Below are 19,646 nucleotides of genomic sequence, written 5' to 3'. Positions count from 1 at the left end.
TGGCTAAAGTACGTAAAAAAGTGTGAAAATGTAATAAGAGTCTGTTTTGGAAAAATAGGGACTCCTATAGCACAGTATTTTACTCTGTTTTGGGAAAATAGGGACTCCTATAGTGCAGTATTTTACTGCGCTAAAGGTACTTTTGTACCAAATTTTTTTTTTGAGATAGTTTAGTTCACTTGAATTTTTATTGGGTCATTTTGGTTCCGGACTCTATTATTCCCTAATACATAAAAGTTTTACTATTAATATTTAATAGCTGGAGAGCTCAGACGTTTCCATACCCGTAACGTTTCCCTCCAAACACGGGTAACCAGAAAATCTACAGTGGCGTTACAAACGATATTGTAACTTCCTTTCTTGGTTGTTAGCTGTTAAAACTCACCATCTTCCTCTATCTATGTATGGGATGTAACAAAAATAAATTTCCAAGGATTTCAATTATACATACATATCTATTGGCAGTGTTAATTTTTTTTAATTAACATAATTTACCATATTATAACAGCTTAATTATTCTTTTCTTATTATAAATTTATTTTAATTATTTTGTAAAGAATTTAATTATGAAAATCTACAGTTAGGGGGCGTTTGGTAGTTGGTTAGAGTTATGCAAGTGAAAGTAATACATGCATTAGTTATGAGGAAATCTATGTATTAATTTATGCAGTGTTTAATTATTTCACCTTTTATCCTACATAAAATAATATACAGATTCCCTGATAACTTATAATATACTAGTTATGCGAGTTTCTAAATTACAAACCAAACATCGTATTAATTTTATATATGATAACTTACTTCTTAACCACCACCACCAACAACAACAACATATGAGTGTAATCCTACAAAGTGGGGTCTGAGAAGGGTAGAGTGTACGCAGACCCTACCTCTATCATAAAGGCATAAAGGTTGTTTCTGAAAGACCCTCGGCTCAAATAAAAAGCAACCACATCAGCCCAGTAAAAGAAGTAACAGTAGTAACGACACCATGGAAATGATATTACTTATGTAGAATTTAATACATGCATAACTCACTTCCAAATCTGCTAGCAAACGATGCTGGTTAGCAGTCAGTAATTCATGTATTAAAATTTTACGTAAATAATACTGTCTTTGGTAGCTAGTTATGAAGTGAGTTATTTATGTATAAAATTAGTACATTGTTTGATTTGCAATTTAGAAACATGCATAACTAATATATGTATACGTTATGAAGAAATATGTTTATTATGTTATGCAGGACAAAAGGTGTAATAGATAATACATGAATGACTAAACAGAGGCGGATCCAGGATTTAAACTTTATGGGTTCAATCCTACGATTTTTGGCATTAAACCCATTATATTTTTAGTTATGGGTTCATATATACTATTTATAACAAATTTATTAATTTTTTACAAATAAATTTATGCTCCGAGTCGGAAGTTAGGGGTTCAATTGAACCCCCATCTAACATGCTAGATACGCCTCTATGACTAAACCCTGCATGAGTAATACATACATAAAATAATATATAAATTTCTTCATAACTAATTCATTTATTACTAATACAAGTCAAACCTCTCTATAACAACATCGTTGGGTCCGAAATTTTTTGACTGTTATAGAGAATGGCTGTTATACACATATAACAGCATGCCATTTAAATATAATTTTCCCGTTATAGGCAAAAAAGATACATAAAATCTAATTTTTTATTTTTTATTGTCAAATTCTAAGCTTAATCACACTTTGTATAGCGAGGAAAATAATTAAATGATGAAAATTATATATTCATATAATATTTTTTGTCATAAATAGTGTACTAAAAGATTAAATATTTGGTCAAGATATCTACACTTATTATTGGTAATCATAGATATTCTAGTTTTATAAAGATGGTTAATTATTATGTTACCAAAAAAATGAAGATAGTTGTTATATGAAACTAATTTTTCAAAGAGTGTGATGTTATAAAGTTGATCGTTGCTTTTAGAGGTAAAATACTATTATAAAGAAGTAAAATATAACATAAAAAATTGATTCAGAAAAAAACTTGATAATTATAGAGCGTTATTGTTATATGCGAATGTCGTTATAAAGAAGTCCGATTGTATTTGGATAACTCTAACGGGTTACCAAACGACCCCTTAGGACATAATTTTTAATGTGTTTCCAAAAATTGTACTTAGGTTAGCTTTACACGTAGTCATAACCAAGACCACAGTGCGTTAGAGTTTGTTGAGAGAAAAGGAAAGGTTAGAGAGAGAAACACTCAAAATTCTTAGAGAGAGAAACTCACCCACTTCCTCTCTTACATTCAACAATTACATTTCATTTTCACCCAACAACCTTTCATCTCTTGAAGCTATAAAGTTTTTCCCTTTTTTGTTGCCTTTGAATTCTTATTTCTTATATTCATTTCATAAATCTTGGTTCTTCTTTTATCCCTTTAAATCAATTTTTCTTTGATATTGAACATGTTACCTTCTCAAAAAAAAAAAAAAAAAGACACAATCTTGATTCCAATTCTTTTTGGGTTTTATCTTGCTGTAAATATATGTGCAATATTTGTTTCTTGAATCCACTAGTTATTTGCTGTAGTCTCTGTATTTGATTTCATTTTGGTGAGTAAATTGAATCTTTTTCAGGGGTTTTAATTTCTTATAGTTATGTGTTCTTTAATTAATTCATTTTATATGTTACTTGAAATTTCAATTTCAGGCTTTGAAGGGGTTCTAGTTCTTTGTCTTCATACTGTATAGGAATAAAGATTGAATCTTTTTAGTAAGTTAGAGGCAAGGTTTATTGGATCCAAGCTATTTTTGAGGGTTAGTTTAGTCCAAAAAAAAAATGTATATTGAAGAATTGAAGGAGGGGGAAGAGTTTTGTGATGATCATTGTGAAGGTCCATTGGCTGTATCGGAGACGAAAAGGGCGTTAGTTGGAGCAGGTGCTCGTGCTCTTTTTTATCCGACATTGCTGTATAATGTTGTGAGAAACAGGATTCAGACTGAGTTCCGATGGTGGGATAGGGTTGATGAGGTATAAATACTACCTATCTATATTTGTGCTTTTCAATTTACATGCTATTTGCTGTTTTTCTTATGTATGTATTGATTTTAAGCTTTTCTGATTAGATTTCTGCTATTTCATATTGCAATGTATAATAATTCAACGTTTTATAGGAAACAGCCTCTCTACCCTACAAAGGTAGGGGTAAAGTTTTTGCACACCACACCCTCCCCAGACTCCACTTGTGGGATCACACTGGGTATGTTGTTGTAACGTATAATAATTCAGGTTATCTTTTGGGACCAGTAGTTGGTCAATGTCAAAAGGTTCATTTTTTCCTAGTATCTCCTAGATTGGTGTTTAGACTTTTTCAATGTTGTTGACTTTAAGATGTGACATAAAGTTTGACTATTCCAAGTTCAGCCAGGTCAAGTTCTTAGTACTGCTGCTGTTTCATTTCTGATCTATCCTTGTTTTTTACACGGTAAACCCCATCCTCCCCCCCCCCCCCCCACACACTTAATCTAGGCAACAATGGTAGCTGTTTCCACTTTGCTCCCTTGGTGACTCGAACCCCAACCTCTTGGTCGGCGTTGAGGACACTATCCCTCCCTAGTCAACTGTTTCATTAGATTGTTGTATCTGACGAAGCCATTTCCTAAGCTTTTACCTTTCAAGATTAAAATGACTGGGTTTTCAAGAAGTATAGAATTTAGGATTCTTTTACCTGATGCTGGCACCAATTTGTGTGATGTTAGTAGATGGCCAGATGGTACTGAATGGAAAATGCACTTTGTGGATACAAAAGACAGGAGAACCATCCAGTTATTTACATAAGTATTTTGAACAGGGAGGAAAACAAATGCAAGGAGAAGAAAATTAGTATTCTTTTAGGAAAGATATTTAATAACCTATCCCTCTTATTTTGTCCCTTCCCTTCCCTTTCATTCCTCTTCTCTATCCAATCATAACCCACCCTCCCCGCCCCCACCCCCACCCCCACCCCTCCCCCCTCCTAATTCTTGATCCAAATATTTGACACTTTTGGTTCATTGATTCGATATGTTATTAGCAAAATTTTATTTATATACAGCCACAGTGTGAGTTCGAGCTGCTGTTAATAGTTGCCAATGGACTACAATATTGTGGATTTTATAGTTTATTGTGTTCATTCTTTTCTTATCTATCTGTCTTTTCATCAGACCAGATCCTATCTCCGAACTAATGGCTCTCAAAAGTAAAATGCATATATTGAATCATACGTTTGGGTCTAACCATTTAGTTTTTCTTTCACTTTTATGTTTTCAGTTGATTGTGGTGTCGTTAATTTGTGATTAATTTTCTATTTTTCAGTTCATACTGTTAGGAGCTGTTCCATTTCCTGCTGATATCCCTCGCTTGAAGGCTCTAGGTGTGGCTGGAGTTGTTACCTTGAATGAATCATATGAGACTTTGGTCTCAACATCATCATATCTTGTACTGTCTAAGCCCACTTTCTTATTATCACCATCTTTTTAGTCACATTTCGTTATACTCATGGAATTGCTTGTTAAGAAGAAATTGTTATTTACTATTCTAGGTCAGTAACGGGATCAATAGAAGATGTGACTGGATTGTCTGGCTATATACAGATTCTGAGTGAAACTCTTAATTAAAGTATGTAATATGTAAAAAGGATCAATTACAACTAGAGAAAACAATACTTGCTCCTACCTTGTCAAAAAAAAAAAATTCCTTGTCAAAAAAAAAAACATACTTGCTCCTATAAATTTGTGCCTAAAGTTATGTAGTAGTGCGCATGAGCAGAAAACTTCACCAGCATTGTTTCGAAACCACTGTTTGTTTGGTGATTTGCAACAAGTTTTCAATCCATAGATGCCCCCTTTCTTTTTGTAGGATCATGGCATCAATCACTTGGTGATTCCTACCAGAGACTATCTTTTTGCACCATCATACAGAGATATTGACCAAGCTATAGAATTCATCCACGGTAAGAAATGACGGTTCCCAAATTTTATATATCATGTTCCAAGTAAAGAGATAGACATATCATACATTGCCGGACTTTGCAGTTTCATTGAGTTATTTCTGATTGTGAGTTAATACTTTATATGGCTTTGAAGGTAATGCATCTTGTGGTAAGACAACATACGTACACTGTAAGGCCGGCCGTGGCCGTAGTACAACCATTGTCCTTTGCTACCTGGTGGGCACCAACAGCTAAGAGTGTTCAATTATAATCTGCTTTAATTTGGGTTTTTTCTATTCTAATATTTAATGCCTCTTGAGCAGGTCAAACACAAGCAGATGATGCCTGAGGCTGCTTATGATTACGTTAGATCCATCAGACCAAGGGTCTTGTTGGCCTCCTCTCAGTGGCAGGTATGCTCTAAGCTACGATACTTTGATTTTTAGTTTTTTTTTTTTTTTCTGTTTTAAGTGCAAGGCACTTGTATTCTTGCTTGATTTTAGAATATGTCAGCCGGTCCCCTCAACTTTAGATGTGTGCTTTTGTGTTTTTATTATACGTATATATTACTGCCTTCAGGGCTTTAGTTCAATGATAAAAGCTAGTAGAACGCAGGATATGTGAACCAAGACTGGCGTTGAAGTGGAAAAGGGGTAGATGGAGCTTATGAAGCTTGAATTGAATTGTTGGTTATCAAATAGAATAATTATATGTATATATTACTGTTTACTGTAGTGAAAATGCTTTCCTTGATAGCTCAGAATTCCTTGTCCTTCCCATTCTTGCTTTTCTGAAGTTGAAACGTCACTTTCATTGCTTATACATATGCAGGCTGTTAGAGAATATTACGCAAGAGTAAAAGATACTGATAGTGATGTCTGTGGAGATGATAATTCATCGAAAGTACTTGACTTTCCAGCACAAAAAGATATTGCTGCCTTTGATGATGGTTCGGTCGTTCTAGTCTCTGAATCTGACCTTGACGGGTATGATGACAGCGTTGAGTCATCAGGTCGTCTAACACGTAACGAAGTGTTAGTGGATTTAAACCTTGCATGTAAAGGAGTTCAGGTTGCTCGCCAGGCAGCAATTTCCCGGCTTTCATATCTCTGGCTTCGCTATCATTCGACCCAAAAAATGTCAACCAAGAAGCTGGGAGGTATTGGTGTTGACATCCACGTTTATTGAGATTTCATATATGTTGGTTAAGGGAAACCTAGGTGTGTTTCCATTTCTCCTTTTTGATGGTGGTGATGTCAATTAGATGCTGCTGCTTCTTTTTTTTAACTTAAACCCCGTCCCCCTTTTTTCATGTCTTCTTTGGAGCTACAACAAAATTGTTGCAAATGTAACTCTCAATTTGTAAGAAGATAATCTTTGCAAGAAGAATCTTTGCAAGAAGCCAAGATTCAAGAAGTGTCACAGTTTTAATAATATGAAGTGTCGCGAAAGGGCATAACTGTAGTCTGTAGAGTTGTCTTTGAAAGGGAAAAGCGTGAGGCTTGCATGTAACTAAATTCGATGTGTTAAGAGTTATTTCTCTGTTTTTCAGACAGCTTCTTCCTGCTTTTTAAGTATTTTTTCATATCTTCTATGGTGCTTTCGACTGCTTCTCCTTATGCCGAGTCTACGGGAAACAACCTCTCTGCCTCCCAAGGTAGAGGTAAGGTATGTGTACATTCTACCCTCTTCGGACCCCATTATGTGGGATTTCATCGGGTATGTTGTTGATGTGTTGAGTCATGGCACTCTCATTATTATTCTTATCAAGAAAAATTAGTTCCAGAAGCATCTTTTATTCATATCGACTTGGATATTTCAGCATTATAATTTGATCTTTCTCATTATAGATCAGGTAATTTTCATACTCTTGTTCCTAATTTCCAGCAAGGTAGCGTCTAATAAACGTTAAATCAAAATTTTGTTGCCTGAGACGACACACATTTTACTGTTCCATTGTCTTAATTTGTCTTTTCCTTTTTGCTTCAATTTCATTAATATTACTGCATCATATTGCAAAACGAAACCTTTTAGGTGTTTTAGTTCCTTTCAAGTTTAAAACATAACACTAAAAGACAAAACAGAGTCAATTAAAAAGTGATAAAATATTTTTATCTAGACTTATCTTGATTGCTATAGCTTGTAAAGTGGGCATGAAGTAGTAAATGCGACTTCATCCGAGAAAAAAGCAACCAAGATATTCAATTTTAAGGGAACAATTTTTTTGGGATAGTTATATTGTATCAACCCAATCCAAGTGTATACAGATAATTATAAATATAGCATTTGACTCAAATATTTTTTACATATGGGAGTTCTTATATTATATGCATCATCTCATACTTCAACATTTAAAAAAAAAAAAAAAATTGGCTTAAGTCATCGACAGACTCTCGAGCTTGTTCAGAAGTTTCATTTAGACCCTCCAATTGAGACTTATATCGGATAAAGATTTAGTCCGGCAGAAGTTGGTCATGTAATGTTCAACGGTCCTATAGATCAATGCCGTGTGTACCATTAAACAATTCATGGTGGAGATCTATTTTAACTCATAGCTTATCAAAATAACTAAAAACAGTAAAATACACTAACTCCAACCGTTAGTATTCAATACACGCACGTTTCTTACCTTTTTAACTGCAAAATAAAGCAGCAAAGTGCACAATAATATTTTCTCAAAAAACAAAAAAAAATTAAGATGGCGGGAATCTATGCCCGACTTTTTTGACCCGCCAAAACTCTTTTCTTTTGGAAAGATAATACATATCACTAACCCCCTGTTTGGATGGTGGTTTCCCGTGGTTCATTAATGTATGGTTTTGTATGAAACCGTGTTTGTTTCCATTGTTTTTAAAACTATGTGGTATGGAGTTGTAAATCCGTGGTTCATCCCATGATTATATAACCATGAAAAGTCCCAATTTTTGTAACCACGGATTTGGTCGTTTTTCCGTGGTTACGTATTTCATTTCCCCACTGTACCCCACCCTCCACCATCCACCCCACCCCCATCCTACCACTCAACCCCACCCCACCCCACCCCTGCTCCACCCTCCACCATCCACCCCACCCTCATCCTACCACCACTCTTACCCTTATCCCACAACCACCCACCTCACACCACTCACCCATCCACCACCCACTACCCTTCACCAACACCCAACCCCACCCCCACAACCAATCACTCCCACCCACCTCCCACTACCCCCATCCTCATCTCACAACCACCCACCCCTCCACCACTCACTACCCTTCACCACCACCTAACCCACCCCTCCACCACTCACTACCCCTCACCACCACCCAACCCCACCCCCACCCTACCAGCCACTACCCCCACCCTCATCCCACAACCACTCACCTCACACCACCCACCCCTCCACCACCCCCACTCAATACCTACTTATTTGTTAAAGTTCCTATTTTATTCTTTACCTGAGTTTTATTAATATATATGAACTAATTTCTAATTAAGAGTTAAGGGTATTTTAGTAAACGTACAAGTTATTATACAGTACCATACAGTCAAACCAAACAATACAAATGTTGTTAAACCACAACAAACGATACAGTCTATCCAAACATTGTGTTCATTAATACAGTATAATACGATACAACACCATACTGTACCATACCATACTATACATTAATGAACCACAGGAAACAACCATCCAAACAGAAGGTAAAAGATATGAGATTATTCATCTTTTACAAGTACCTTTTATTCTTTTCCTAAGAAATCCAAGGTTTCCAGTGATTCTTTTAGGAAACAAGGTTTTACTCTCTTCTTCTCTTTTAATATTAGTTAATGTTTGATCTTGTATAATTTTGATTCCTTTATTTATTTTAAAGTTTGGTTCTTTGATGTTGATCTAGTATCATATATTTTTATACCTCATACTGAAAAGCTCCAAGTACAAGAATGTTGCATTGTGATTTTTTTTAATGTATGGTTATGTTGATTTCTTGTTTGAATAATGTGTTGATTTTTATTTTGAAGTATACTTGAGAATTTGGGGGAAAGCATGTGTGAAACTACTCCAGAAGAAATTTTACAAGGTAACTCTCACGGGCTAGTAGATTATGAACTGAAACTTGGCCTTGAGTTTGATAATGATGAGAATGCACTTAGTTTTTACAATGAGTATGCAAGAAGGATTGGTTTTAGTGTTCACAAAGAGTACGTCAAGACAAATAAGAAATTAGGTTATTTAACGTCACGGAAGATTACATGTTACAAGGAGGGTTTTCGTAGGAATGATTAAGAAAAGGAACAAGTTAAAAAATCCCGAAAAGAAACTCGAACAGGGTGTCAAGCTCATATTATTGTTATCCGTCAGTCAATGGGAAAGTACCGTATTACTAAAGTTGAGTTAGAACATAATCATTCTCTTGTTCCACCGACAATGGTCCATATGTTGCCATCTCACAGAAAGATAAACGAAGTTCAGGTTCACGAAATATATTTACCAGAGGATGCTGGATTAATTTCTAAAGCAACATCGATTTTATGAGTCTTCAAGCTGGAGGCAGAGTAAATTTGAGTTACACCAAGTTATCAGAAGAACTAGCTCCGAACAAAACGATAAAAAGCTATGAGACAAGGGGACGCAGGTAAATAAACTTACACACAATGTTTATAAAAAATATATGACAACTTCTGAAACTAGATTCTAATATTAGAAAAATGGAACTACGTTTTTTTTTTGTTTCGTCCAGGAGCACTATTAGAATGCTTTGAGAAGAAGAGAATTGACGACCCATCTTTCTTTTATGTGGCACAGTTGGATGTTGATGACATGATCACAAATATATTTTGGGCAGATTCAAAAATGATAATAGACTATGAGACTTTTGGAGATGTGCTCTCATTTGATACCACTTACCAAACGAATGGAGAGCACCGACCCTTGGCTAGTTTAATTGGATTGAACAATCATAGGAAAATGGTTGTTTTCGGAGGTGCTTTAATGTATGATGAGACTTCAGAGTCATTTCAGTGGTTGTTTGAGACATTTTTCAAAGTGAGGTCCGGAAGAAAACGAAAAACAATTTTTACAGATCAAGATGCTGCTATAAGTAAGGCTATCTCACTCGTGATGCCTGAAGTTCATCATAGGTTGTGCGTCTGGCACATGGAGCAAAATGCAACTAAACATCTCAATCTAGTTTATAAAAGGTACGCTTCCTTTCGTGGTGATTTTAGACGATGCATTTATGTGTATGTGGATAAGGATGAATTTATAGATGCTTGGAATAGCATGCTTGATGAATATAACCTTCATGAAAATGAATGGTTGCAAGGAATATATGCGTTAAGAGAAAAATTATTTGCAGCATGCGGAAAGAAATTTTTTCGGGTGATATGAATAGCACACAATTAAGTGAAAGTTTGAATGGTGATTTGAAGGATTACTTGCAATCTGATTACAATATCGTGCAATTTTTTAAGCATTACGATCGAGCAATTGAGGATAAGAGATAAAATGATTTGCAAGATACTTGTGATGCATCACAAAGATTTCCAGTATTAAAAGCACAAGTCCTTATTTTGGCTCATGCTAGAGAGGTATATACATCAAATATTTTTGCATATTTTCAAGATAAATATATGAAATCTTTGTCAATGAAAGTGAATAGATGTGAGGAGAACAATTTATCCACCATGTATGAGGTCAACAAGCATGGGCATACTCGAGAGTATATTGTTAGGATGATAGAGATAGGCCATATATCTTGTACTTGCATGAAGTTTGTGTCCATGGGTATACTGTGTTGTCATACAATAAGAATTCTCGATGTGGTAAGAGGAGTTAGTATACTTTCAACTGAGTACATTTTAAAAAGGTGGACAATAGATGCAAAAGCCGAAGATATTAAAGAAGTTGATGGGCAAGATGTAGAGATCAAGGATCCGAAGTTGATCACTACGAATCGTTATAGAGTTCTTTGTCCTATATTTGTTAGATTGGCGACAAAAGCTTTTGAAACAGATGATTGCCATAAGGAAGCAATAGCGTGTGCAAATGAGCTCAGTTCAAAACTAAAAGAAATCATGACGGTGACAGATCCATCTCTTTGTACTAGTGGTTCAGGAAAAGATTTATCGGAAGCAAATAATAACAAAGTTATCCTCACACAAGCCAAAAGCTTAAAAAAGAAAGATGGGACGCGACGTAAAAAGAGGGTCAAAGGTTTCCTCGAGGCAAACGCAAATAGAAGAAAGCTCGAGGAAACAAGTCAAATAGCGTTAACCAGATTGGATCGAGAGCCGATGATAGAACTCTATCTGATAATGCAAATATTTTCAATCAGGTATATAAAATTTTCTTTCTATATATATATATATATATATATATATATCAACTCTTACAATGTTTACTCTGATACATTTTTTTTAATTAATTGGCAGGATTCGGTATCAACGGGAACCATTTTCGAGAATTCTGGTTTAAGTGCTTCTCAAAATATGACGTATGCTAGCTTATCCCATAATTCAATGTTTTCTCTTTCGATGGAATATCCTAGCTTTACTCAAATGCTTACGGTAATATTAACCAACTGTTTTTCAATAAATAGTCATATATATAATTTCATTTTCAATTAACTTCATGTTTGTTATTTGCATAGGAACCTCTTTGCTTTAATGCTGATGCACATTCACAAAAGTCTTATATACTTCCTCCTGATCGGTTCATATTGGATGAAGTTTTTATTTTTATTTTTATTTTTAATGCACACATTTAGCTATTAACATATTAAAATTGTCTACATTTTGCAGGCAAACCTTTTTGAGAGTCGAGGATCGCAAACGTTCCAAGATAACAATACATTATGATCTATGCTAAATTTTGTTTGCGTTGATTTTTTTTTTTGGCACTCTACAGATTGAAAGTTTTATATATTTAATCAACTTGAGTATCGTTTATACTCAATTTAATTGGATGCATAAAGAATGGTATTCTTACTTTCACCAATACTTGCAAAAAGGGTGATAGAAAGAGAAGGATGTTATGAATTCTCAGTAACATACTTGCAGCATTGCAAAAAGATGCAAGTTTGATTGTGTTTTATATTTTAGATTTGAAGCTTTTGTAGCCTCAGTACAAGTCATTTGGAGCGTTCACAATCTTGTGAGATGCCAAATATTATGTGGAGTAGGGGTGTCAATGGTTTTTAAGAACCGATCAAACCGAACTATATATTGTGATATCCTGTTCCAACTTCTATTTGTCACTCTTATATTATAGTTTAAAGATAATATCAAATTGTACCGATACGAAAGAGAAATCGAGACGATGAGAACGTTCATAAAATCTAATTTTTATTATACAAAAGCTGGCCAAATCGTACCCGTGACACCCCAATCGTGGAGTGGGATTAGTTAAAAAATAGCGTTGAGTATTATATATTCTATGAAGGAATTTATTAGTTTTTCTTTCTCTAAATGAGGTATATTTCCATTGATTGAGGAAAAATTGTTGTTAAGGAATTTGACACCAACTACAGAAAAAAAGATTAATACTTGTATTTGTATTTTAGCGCGCTATTATAAAATTTCTTTTCAAAAAGATAATTAAGAGAATACTATTCCCATGGAATCCTTTACGGAGAGGATGAAGGATTCCCAAGTATAGATAATAGCTGTTTGGTGCACTTTCCTTTAGTTTCCAATTTAAAGCAAGGAACATATTTGTTTTAAAAGGTAAGAAATGAGGGTGTATTACATACTAACGGTTGCTGTTAGTGTATTTTACTGTTTTTTAATTAATTTGATATAGGCCTATGAGTTAAAATGGATCTCCACCATGAATTGTTTAATGGTACACGTGGCGTTGATCTATAGGGCCATTGAACATTACATGACCAACTTCTACCGGACTGGATCTTTATCCAAGTTGTACCATCTAAACCCTCGAAGACCACTTTTCACAAGCATCCACATTATAAGTTCTTCTACATATGGTTCTAATAATGTTTTTTTAATCATGTAATTGTCTCAAATATAATAATCAAGTATAATTTAGGTAGGATTTTATTTGCAAAAGGCCAAACCCATCGACAACCCCTTGTGGTCGTCAAGATTTTTCGTTTAGACATCTCAACTAAATCATGTTTCATTAGACACCTAAGGTAGGGTCCGACTGCGTCATTTAGACACTTTTCACTAACTTGGAAAGTTGCGTGATGTTCACACAAAACAGGAGCGTGGGAAGGTAAAAAAAATAGATTTGTTTTATTTTTTTAATTCTTTTTATTTCCTCCTCCTTCTTTTTCATCTTTATTCTTTTTCTCTTTCTTCTCCACTTAATATTCTATCATTAACAAACATTCCACCAAAGCTATCTTGCTCCACCTAAAAAAATGAAGACCGCCACCATTCTCTGAGAACATTGTATAAAATCAAAACCAAAAATGAATTTTAGCTTTAAAAAAAATCACCCACCCCTTGTTCGTTTTCTTCTCCGGCGACCTACCCCCCTCCCCCACACCTCATCTTCTTCCCCACCGACCTCTCCTCCTTCTTGAAAATTTAGCCTAAAAAATGAAAAAATAGATCTGAAAATTTCAGCCTAAGAAGAAAAACAAATCTAAAAATTTCAGCCTAAAAAAGAAAATAGATCCGATTTTTTTAAAAAGTTCACCGAATTTTTTTTCCAGCAAAAGCTAATCATTTTCTGTCGAAAAGTATGTGGAGTTTGTTTAGAATTTTTTTTTTTTTTTATGTTTGCTGAAAAATAGTTTTTCTTTTCTTTTTCTCATAATTCATTTTTAACTATTATTTCGGAACCAAATGCCATGTAATCAGTTAGTTGGCTACTTTTCCACGTAAACGATCAGTGTGTCACACACTCTTTACATATTTGACTGAGTCAGCGAAAAGTGTCTAAATGACATAGTCTGCCCCTACCTCAGGTGTCTAAATGAAGCAAGGTTTAGTTGAGGTGTTTAAGTGAAAAATCTTGATGACCACAAGGGGTTGTCGATAGGTTTGGCCTTTGCAAAATTTAAAAAGTCATAATTGTTTCATAATTAATTGATAGACTATGTTATAGTTATGGTCAATATTTACAAGAATTTTAATTACATCTCATCTGCAAACTAAATATATGAATTTGATTCATAACCATATAACTACCAATAAATAGTATTTCAGATTGGTCAAAATATTTATAAGGAATTGTCCAAATACGGTGAATGACATTATTTTGAGTCCGGAGCCAAAATGACTTATTTTTACAGCTATTAGACAAAAATATTATGCTTTTTTTTTTAGACCAAAATGGGTATTTCGTTGCATAACCAACGAAATACCCACACAAGTACTGTTCCGGTGCCGATGAATTTCTTGCATTTCGCTACATGTGTAGCGAAATGCAAGAATTGTTTTTTCCTTTGCATTTCGTGAATCAATTCATGAAATAGGCATTTTTTTTTTTTTGCAATTCGTGAATAAAAACGAAACTGATTTGTATTTTTTTTTTTTTTTGCATTTCGTTGTGCAATCAACGAAATATGTGTTTTTTTTTTTTTGCAATTCGTGAATAAAAAAAGAAATAGGAAATTATAATTTTTTATTTTTTTTTGCATTTCGTGTATTAAAAAACGAAATAGGATAATTTTTTTTTACTTCGTTCATATAAAAACGAAATTGGAAAATATATATATATATATATATATATATATATATATATATATATATATATATATTGCATTTCGTGTATTAATGAACGAAATAGGTTTTTTTTTTTTTTTTGTATTTGGTGAATTAATGAATGAAACTGATTTATTATTTTTTTTATTTCGTGTATTAATGAAGGAAACTGTTTTTTTTTTTTTTGCATTTCGTAATTTAATGAACGAAATAGTTTTTTTTTTTTTTTTTTTTTTTTTTTTTGCATTTCGTGTATTAAAAATCGAAATAGGATAATTTTTTTTTATTTCGTTCATATAAAAACGAAATTGGAAAATATATATATATTGCATTTCGTGTATTAATGAACGAAATAGGGTTTTTTTTTTTTGTTTTTTTTTTTTTTTGTATTTGGTGAATTAATGAATGAAACTGATTTTTTTTTTATTTTTTTTATTTCATGTATTAATGAAGGAAACTGTTTTTTTTTTTTTTGCATTTCGTAATTTAATGAACGAAATAGTTTTTTTTTTTTTTTTTTTTTGTATTTCGTGAATAAAAAAAACGAAATAGGAAATTATAATTTTTTTTTTTTTGCATTTCGTGTATTAAAAAACGAAATAGGAATACATATATATATATATATATATGTATTCCTATCTCGTTTTTTATATAAACGAAATGAAAATATAATTATTTCCTATTTTTTATATAAACGAAATACAAAAATACAAAAAAAAATATTTTCATATTTCGTTTTTAGATGAACGAAATAAAAAAAAAAATCTTATTTCGTTTTTTAATAAACGAAAAAAATAGTTGTAAAGTCAAGACATAACTTTATCTTGAATATAAATATAATTCTAAAAAATATAGGGAAAAAAACTAGTTGTAAAGTCGTCAAACTTTAGATGGTCATAACTTTGTGCTCGGACGTCCTATTTTTTAACTTGCTTATTTTTTCGAGATCTATGCGGACAAACGCCATAAGGCAATTTGGCCGAGCCGATTTAAAAAAAAAACCAGCTTTTATCTCATTCAATTTCAATTTTCCCCCAAATTGGCGTGAAATTTTCAGTTTTATTTACTTATAAGATGATGATACGCAATAGATTTCAACATAAAAATCTCGGGGTAATGTAGCTGTGAATGTCAATTTCACTTCTGCGGTTTCAATTTTTGAAAATAAAGCTGACCAATTTTCTCGACATATAAAGTTGACTAAAATAACCTTACAGTCAAACACTAAGTTTTTTCAAACAAAACTTACTTCGGGCACCTTTTCAACCCCTAAAATGATGATCCGAACGTCTACGTATCCTTGATGTATTGGGCCTACATTATTGTACGCAGAAAAAAATATCAGGTTCTATATAAAATATTGACGTTTCGGAGTCTTGACACACGACTAATGATTGGTCAAAGTATGGAGAAAAACACTAAGTGTTGCAAAAAATAAAGTTGGCCAATTTTTTTTGTTTTTTGGTACTGTTTCTATAAAGCAGTATTTTACTGCGTTATAGAAAAGAAAAATTGGTACTGTTTTACTGCTTTATAGAAAAAAAATATATATATATATATGTATGTATGTATGTATTCCTATTTCTTCCTATTTCGTTTTTTAATACACGAAATGCAAAAAAAAAAAATTATAATTTCCTATTTCGTTTTTTTTTATTCACGAAATACAAAAAAAAAAAAAAAAACTATTTCGTTCATTAAATTACGAAATGCAAAAAAAAAAAAAAATCAGTTTCCTTCATTAATACACGAAATAAAAAAAATAAAAAAATAAATCAGTTTCCTTCATTAATTCACCAAATACAAAAAAATAACAAAAAAACCTATTTCGTTCATTAATACACGAAATGCAAAAAAGAATTATATATATATATATATTCCAATTTCGTTTTTATATGAACGAAATAATTTTTTTTTATCCTATTTCGTTTTTTAATACACGAAATGCAAAAAAAAAAAATATAATTTCCTATTTCTTTTTTTATTCACGAATTGCAAAAAAAAAAAAAACCCTATTTCGTTGATTGTGTCACAAAATGCCAAAAAAAAAAAACATAACAAAACAAATCACTTTCGGTGAATCAATTCACGGAATAAAAAAATAAAAAAACAAAAACACATATTTCGTTGATTGCACAACGAAATGCAAAAAAAAAAAAATACAAATCAGTTTCGTTTTTATTCACGAATTGCAAAAACAAAATGCCTATTTCGTGAATTGATGCACGAAATGCAAAGGAAAAAAAAACAGTTTTAATTTCACGAATTGCAAAAAAAAATAATTAAACATGCCTATTTCGTGAATTGATTCACGAAATGCAAAGGAAAAAAAAAAACAGTTTTAATTTCACGAATGGCAAAAAAAAAATTAAAAATGCCTATTTCGTGAATTGATTCACGAAATGCAAAGGAAAAAAAAAATTCTTGCATTTCGCTACACATGTAGCGAAATGCAAGAAATTCATCGGCACCGGAACAGTACTTGTGTGGGTATTTCATTGGTTATCCAACGAAATACCCATTTTGGTCTAAAAAAAAGCATACTATTTTTGTCTAATAGCCGTAAAAATAAGTCATTTTGGCTCCGGACTCACATTATTTTCATACTAAAGAGAGGTAAATATATCAATTAATCCTCATAATTGCATAGACATCTGTTAAGACTCTTTTTCTTTACAATTTAGCTATGTATACATCTCTCTATTTCAGCCCCCACTGTTTTTCAATATTTCTTTTGAGTAAAATTTCTCTCTTTCATCTTGCTTGTAGAAAAAAAAAGGTATTCTTCTTCTGAAATTAACAACTGCCGTGAGATAATACCTTAGGTGTTCCCAATCAATATTATTCAAGCGTATGTTGTCTTTAAATAGTGAAATTTTTATTTTTTAGTATTTTCTATAAAAAGAATTAAGATACACTCGTTAAAAGTACTTAGATCGTTTGTATTTTTGTCGGAGAAGTTTTTAGAGAATTCTTTTTTATATAAAAATAGAAAAGATTCTCTTACAAAAAAAAAGAAAAAATGATTTTCTTGATTGTGTTTGTTTTAATAAAAACGGTTGCATAACGAAACGGAGATCCGCACTTTGAAAAAACTTAAGAGAACGTTAGGGTAACTATTAAAAAATATAAGATCAAAATTCTAAAGAACTTGGTATAAAAACATCATAATTTTATGCCTTCAAATTTTTTATAATTACTTTATACTTCATATGTATCTCATATTAGTAAATGGTGCTAATACCCTCTAGAGTATCAAGTCATCCAATGGAGAATGCCTCGAGGACAACAGTAAGAGTACTATAATTTAATTCCATTTTTTTTTTTTGTGCTTTACCCTTTAATTTATTATTTATGGCATATATATGTGAACCCTTATTTAAACCTTGATTCTTGTTGTGCATAAGAAAAATTACATCAATCCTAGGCATTTATATAATCTTTGGAGATATTTGAATGTTTTTTCTCCCTTTTTTGGGTTAATTTAACAATTTAGAGAAAGAGTTGTGTATCACAATTTTATTGTTATAAATATTATTTATTATTATGGATGTCTATCTTTAGGAGAAAAATTAGGGTTAGTGACTTTGAGATCAAGTCAGTTTTTCCCTATAAAAATAGAGGTTCCCTCATTGTAAATTCATCTCTCAAGAGAAATAAAGAATTCCCCTCCCTTGTCTAATATATTCTTCTTGCTTACTTTATTATTTTATAACACGTTATCAGCACGAGTCTCTATTATATTTAATAGCAATACACTGATTCAAGCATATAGACTATACGATGTTAAAAGGTCAGATGTTGCCTACTTTTTCTGGAAAACCTTCACGAATATTGTTTGGTTTGTATTTGTCAATGGATGACAGAACCATAAGTATTATGTCCACTTTGAGTGATCTGGTATGTTTTTCAAACTCTTGCTGTTATTTTATATTGCGGAGCAAAGATTACAATTTCGCAATAATTAATTGATGGAAATTAATATTTCATCTACTTTATGTGTAATGCCAGTGGTTTACATGTATTCAAAATAGTTCTCTTTTGACACTTATTTTTTAAAAGATCCGAAGAAAGAAAATTAACCACAGGAAGTGGCAATATTTTGATAGACTTGTTGTGATTATAAACGAAGATATGTTAAAGAAAAGTTCTCTATATTTATGTCTTGATTTGCTCCTGAAGTAGCAATATCATAAAAGAGGTCATAAACGATCTTAATTTTATATGGTTATGGCACGTTTAGATGATTATGTTCCATTCCTGAAGAATGAATTTTTTTTGATAAATATTACAAATAGGGATCCATATCCTAAAGTAAATGTGATGATATTTAGTAAAGATTACAAATAAAGACATGCTTATCGTTGTGAAAATATCACGCCTCACCTCTAGAAGAGATATAATAATTGACAAGAAATATTCTGGATACTATTTTTTATCCAGAAGTAGTAAAACTTTTAAATTTACTCATGAAGTAGTAAAACTTTTGATTTTACTCGTGAAGTAGTAAAGCTTTGAACTTTACTCCTGGAGTAGTAAAATTTTAAAATTTACTCCCGAAATAGTAAAACTGTAAATTTTACTCTTGAAGTAGTAAATCTAAAATTTACTCCCGAAGTAGTAAAACTCTGAACTTTACTTCCGAAATAGTAGAATTTAAAAATTTACCCCAGAAGTAGTAGAAATCTGAGATTTACTCCTGCAAAAATTTAACTTTGAAATTTACTCTTGAAGTAGCAAGACATTGAAAAATGTCTAAGAAATATCCTGAAGTAATATTTTCTTGTGCTTGAGAAAAATAATAATCTATTATAAAGGTTATCTAAATGACCAGACTTGATTCCCCGAAGTTAATGAAAGAAATACCACAACTTACCTCCTGGAGAGATAGAATAATAAAGGATATATATATATATATATATATATATATATATATATATATATATATATATATATATATATATATTATTCATGTGGTATAAAAGTTATTGCAACACCTACCTGTAGTACGTAGAAGCATATTT

At 32.1% G+C, this 19,646-nt stretch overlaps 1 protein-coding gene across 2 annotated transcripts; it reads left to right on the top strand.

Annotated features, from left to right (window-relative positions):
* Positions 1-2,204: 2,204 nt before the first annotated feature.
* On the top strand, positions 2,205-6,518 carry LOC132636995 (phosphatidylglycerophosphate phosphatase PTPMT1-like). Of its 2 annotated transcripts, XM_060354120.1 has the most exons (7): positions 2,205-2,610; positions 2,708-3,028; positions 4,352-4,474; positions 4,895-4,988; positions 5,122-5,204; positions 5,291-5,380; positions 5,799-6,518. In XM_060354120.1, the coding sequence occupies exons 2-7, from the start codon at positions 2,837-2,839 to the stop codon at positions 6,153-6,155; spliced, it is 939 nt and encodes a 312-aa protein (XP_060210103.1). In that variant the 5' UTR covers positions 2,205-2,610; positions 2,708-2,836; the 3' UTR covers positions 6,156-6,518. The 2 variants fall into 2 exon arrangements, with proteins under 2 accessions (XP_060210103.1, XP_060210110.1); XM_060354127.1 differs by having other exon boundaries at positions 2,205-3,028.
* Positions 6,519-19,646: the final 13,128 nt, after the last annotated feature.

This window comes from Lycium barbarum, chromosome 1 (genome assembly GCF_019175385.1).
Source record: "Lycium barbarum isolate Lr01 chromosome 1, ASM1917538v2, whole genome shotgun sequence".
Classification (NCBI taxonomy): Eukaryota; Viridiplantae; Streptophyta; class Magnoliopsida; order Solanales; family Solanaceae; genus Lycium; species Lycium barbarum.
This window is presented reverse-complemented; position numbering and strand designations above follow the sequence as displayed.

Coding starts and splice junctions, on each gene's coding strand:
- LOC132636995 (XM_060354120.1), top strand. CDS start 2,837: ATGTATATTGAAGAATTGAAGGAGGGGGAAGAGTTTTGTGATGATCAT. Junction 4,989..5,121: donor AGCTATAGAATTCATCCACG/GTAAGAAATGAC, acceptor ATGGCTTTGAAG/GTAATGCATCTTGTGGTAAG. Junction 5,381..5,798: donor TGGCCTCCTCTCAGTGGCAG/GTATGCTCTAAG, acceptor ATACATATGCAG/GCTGTTAGAGAATATTACGC.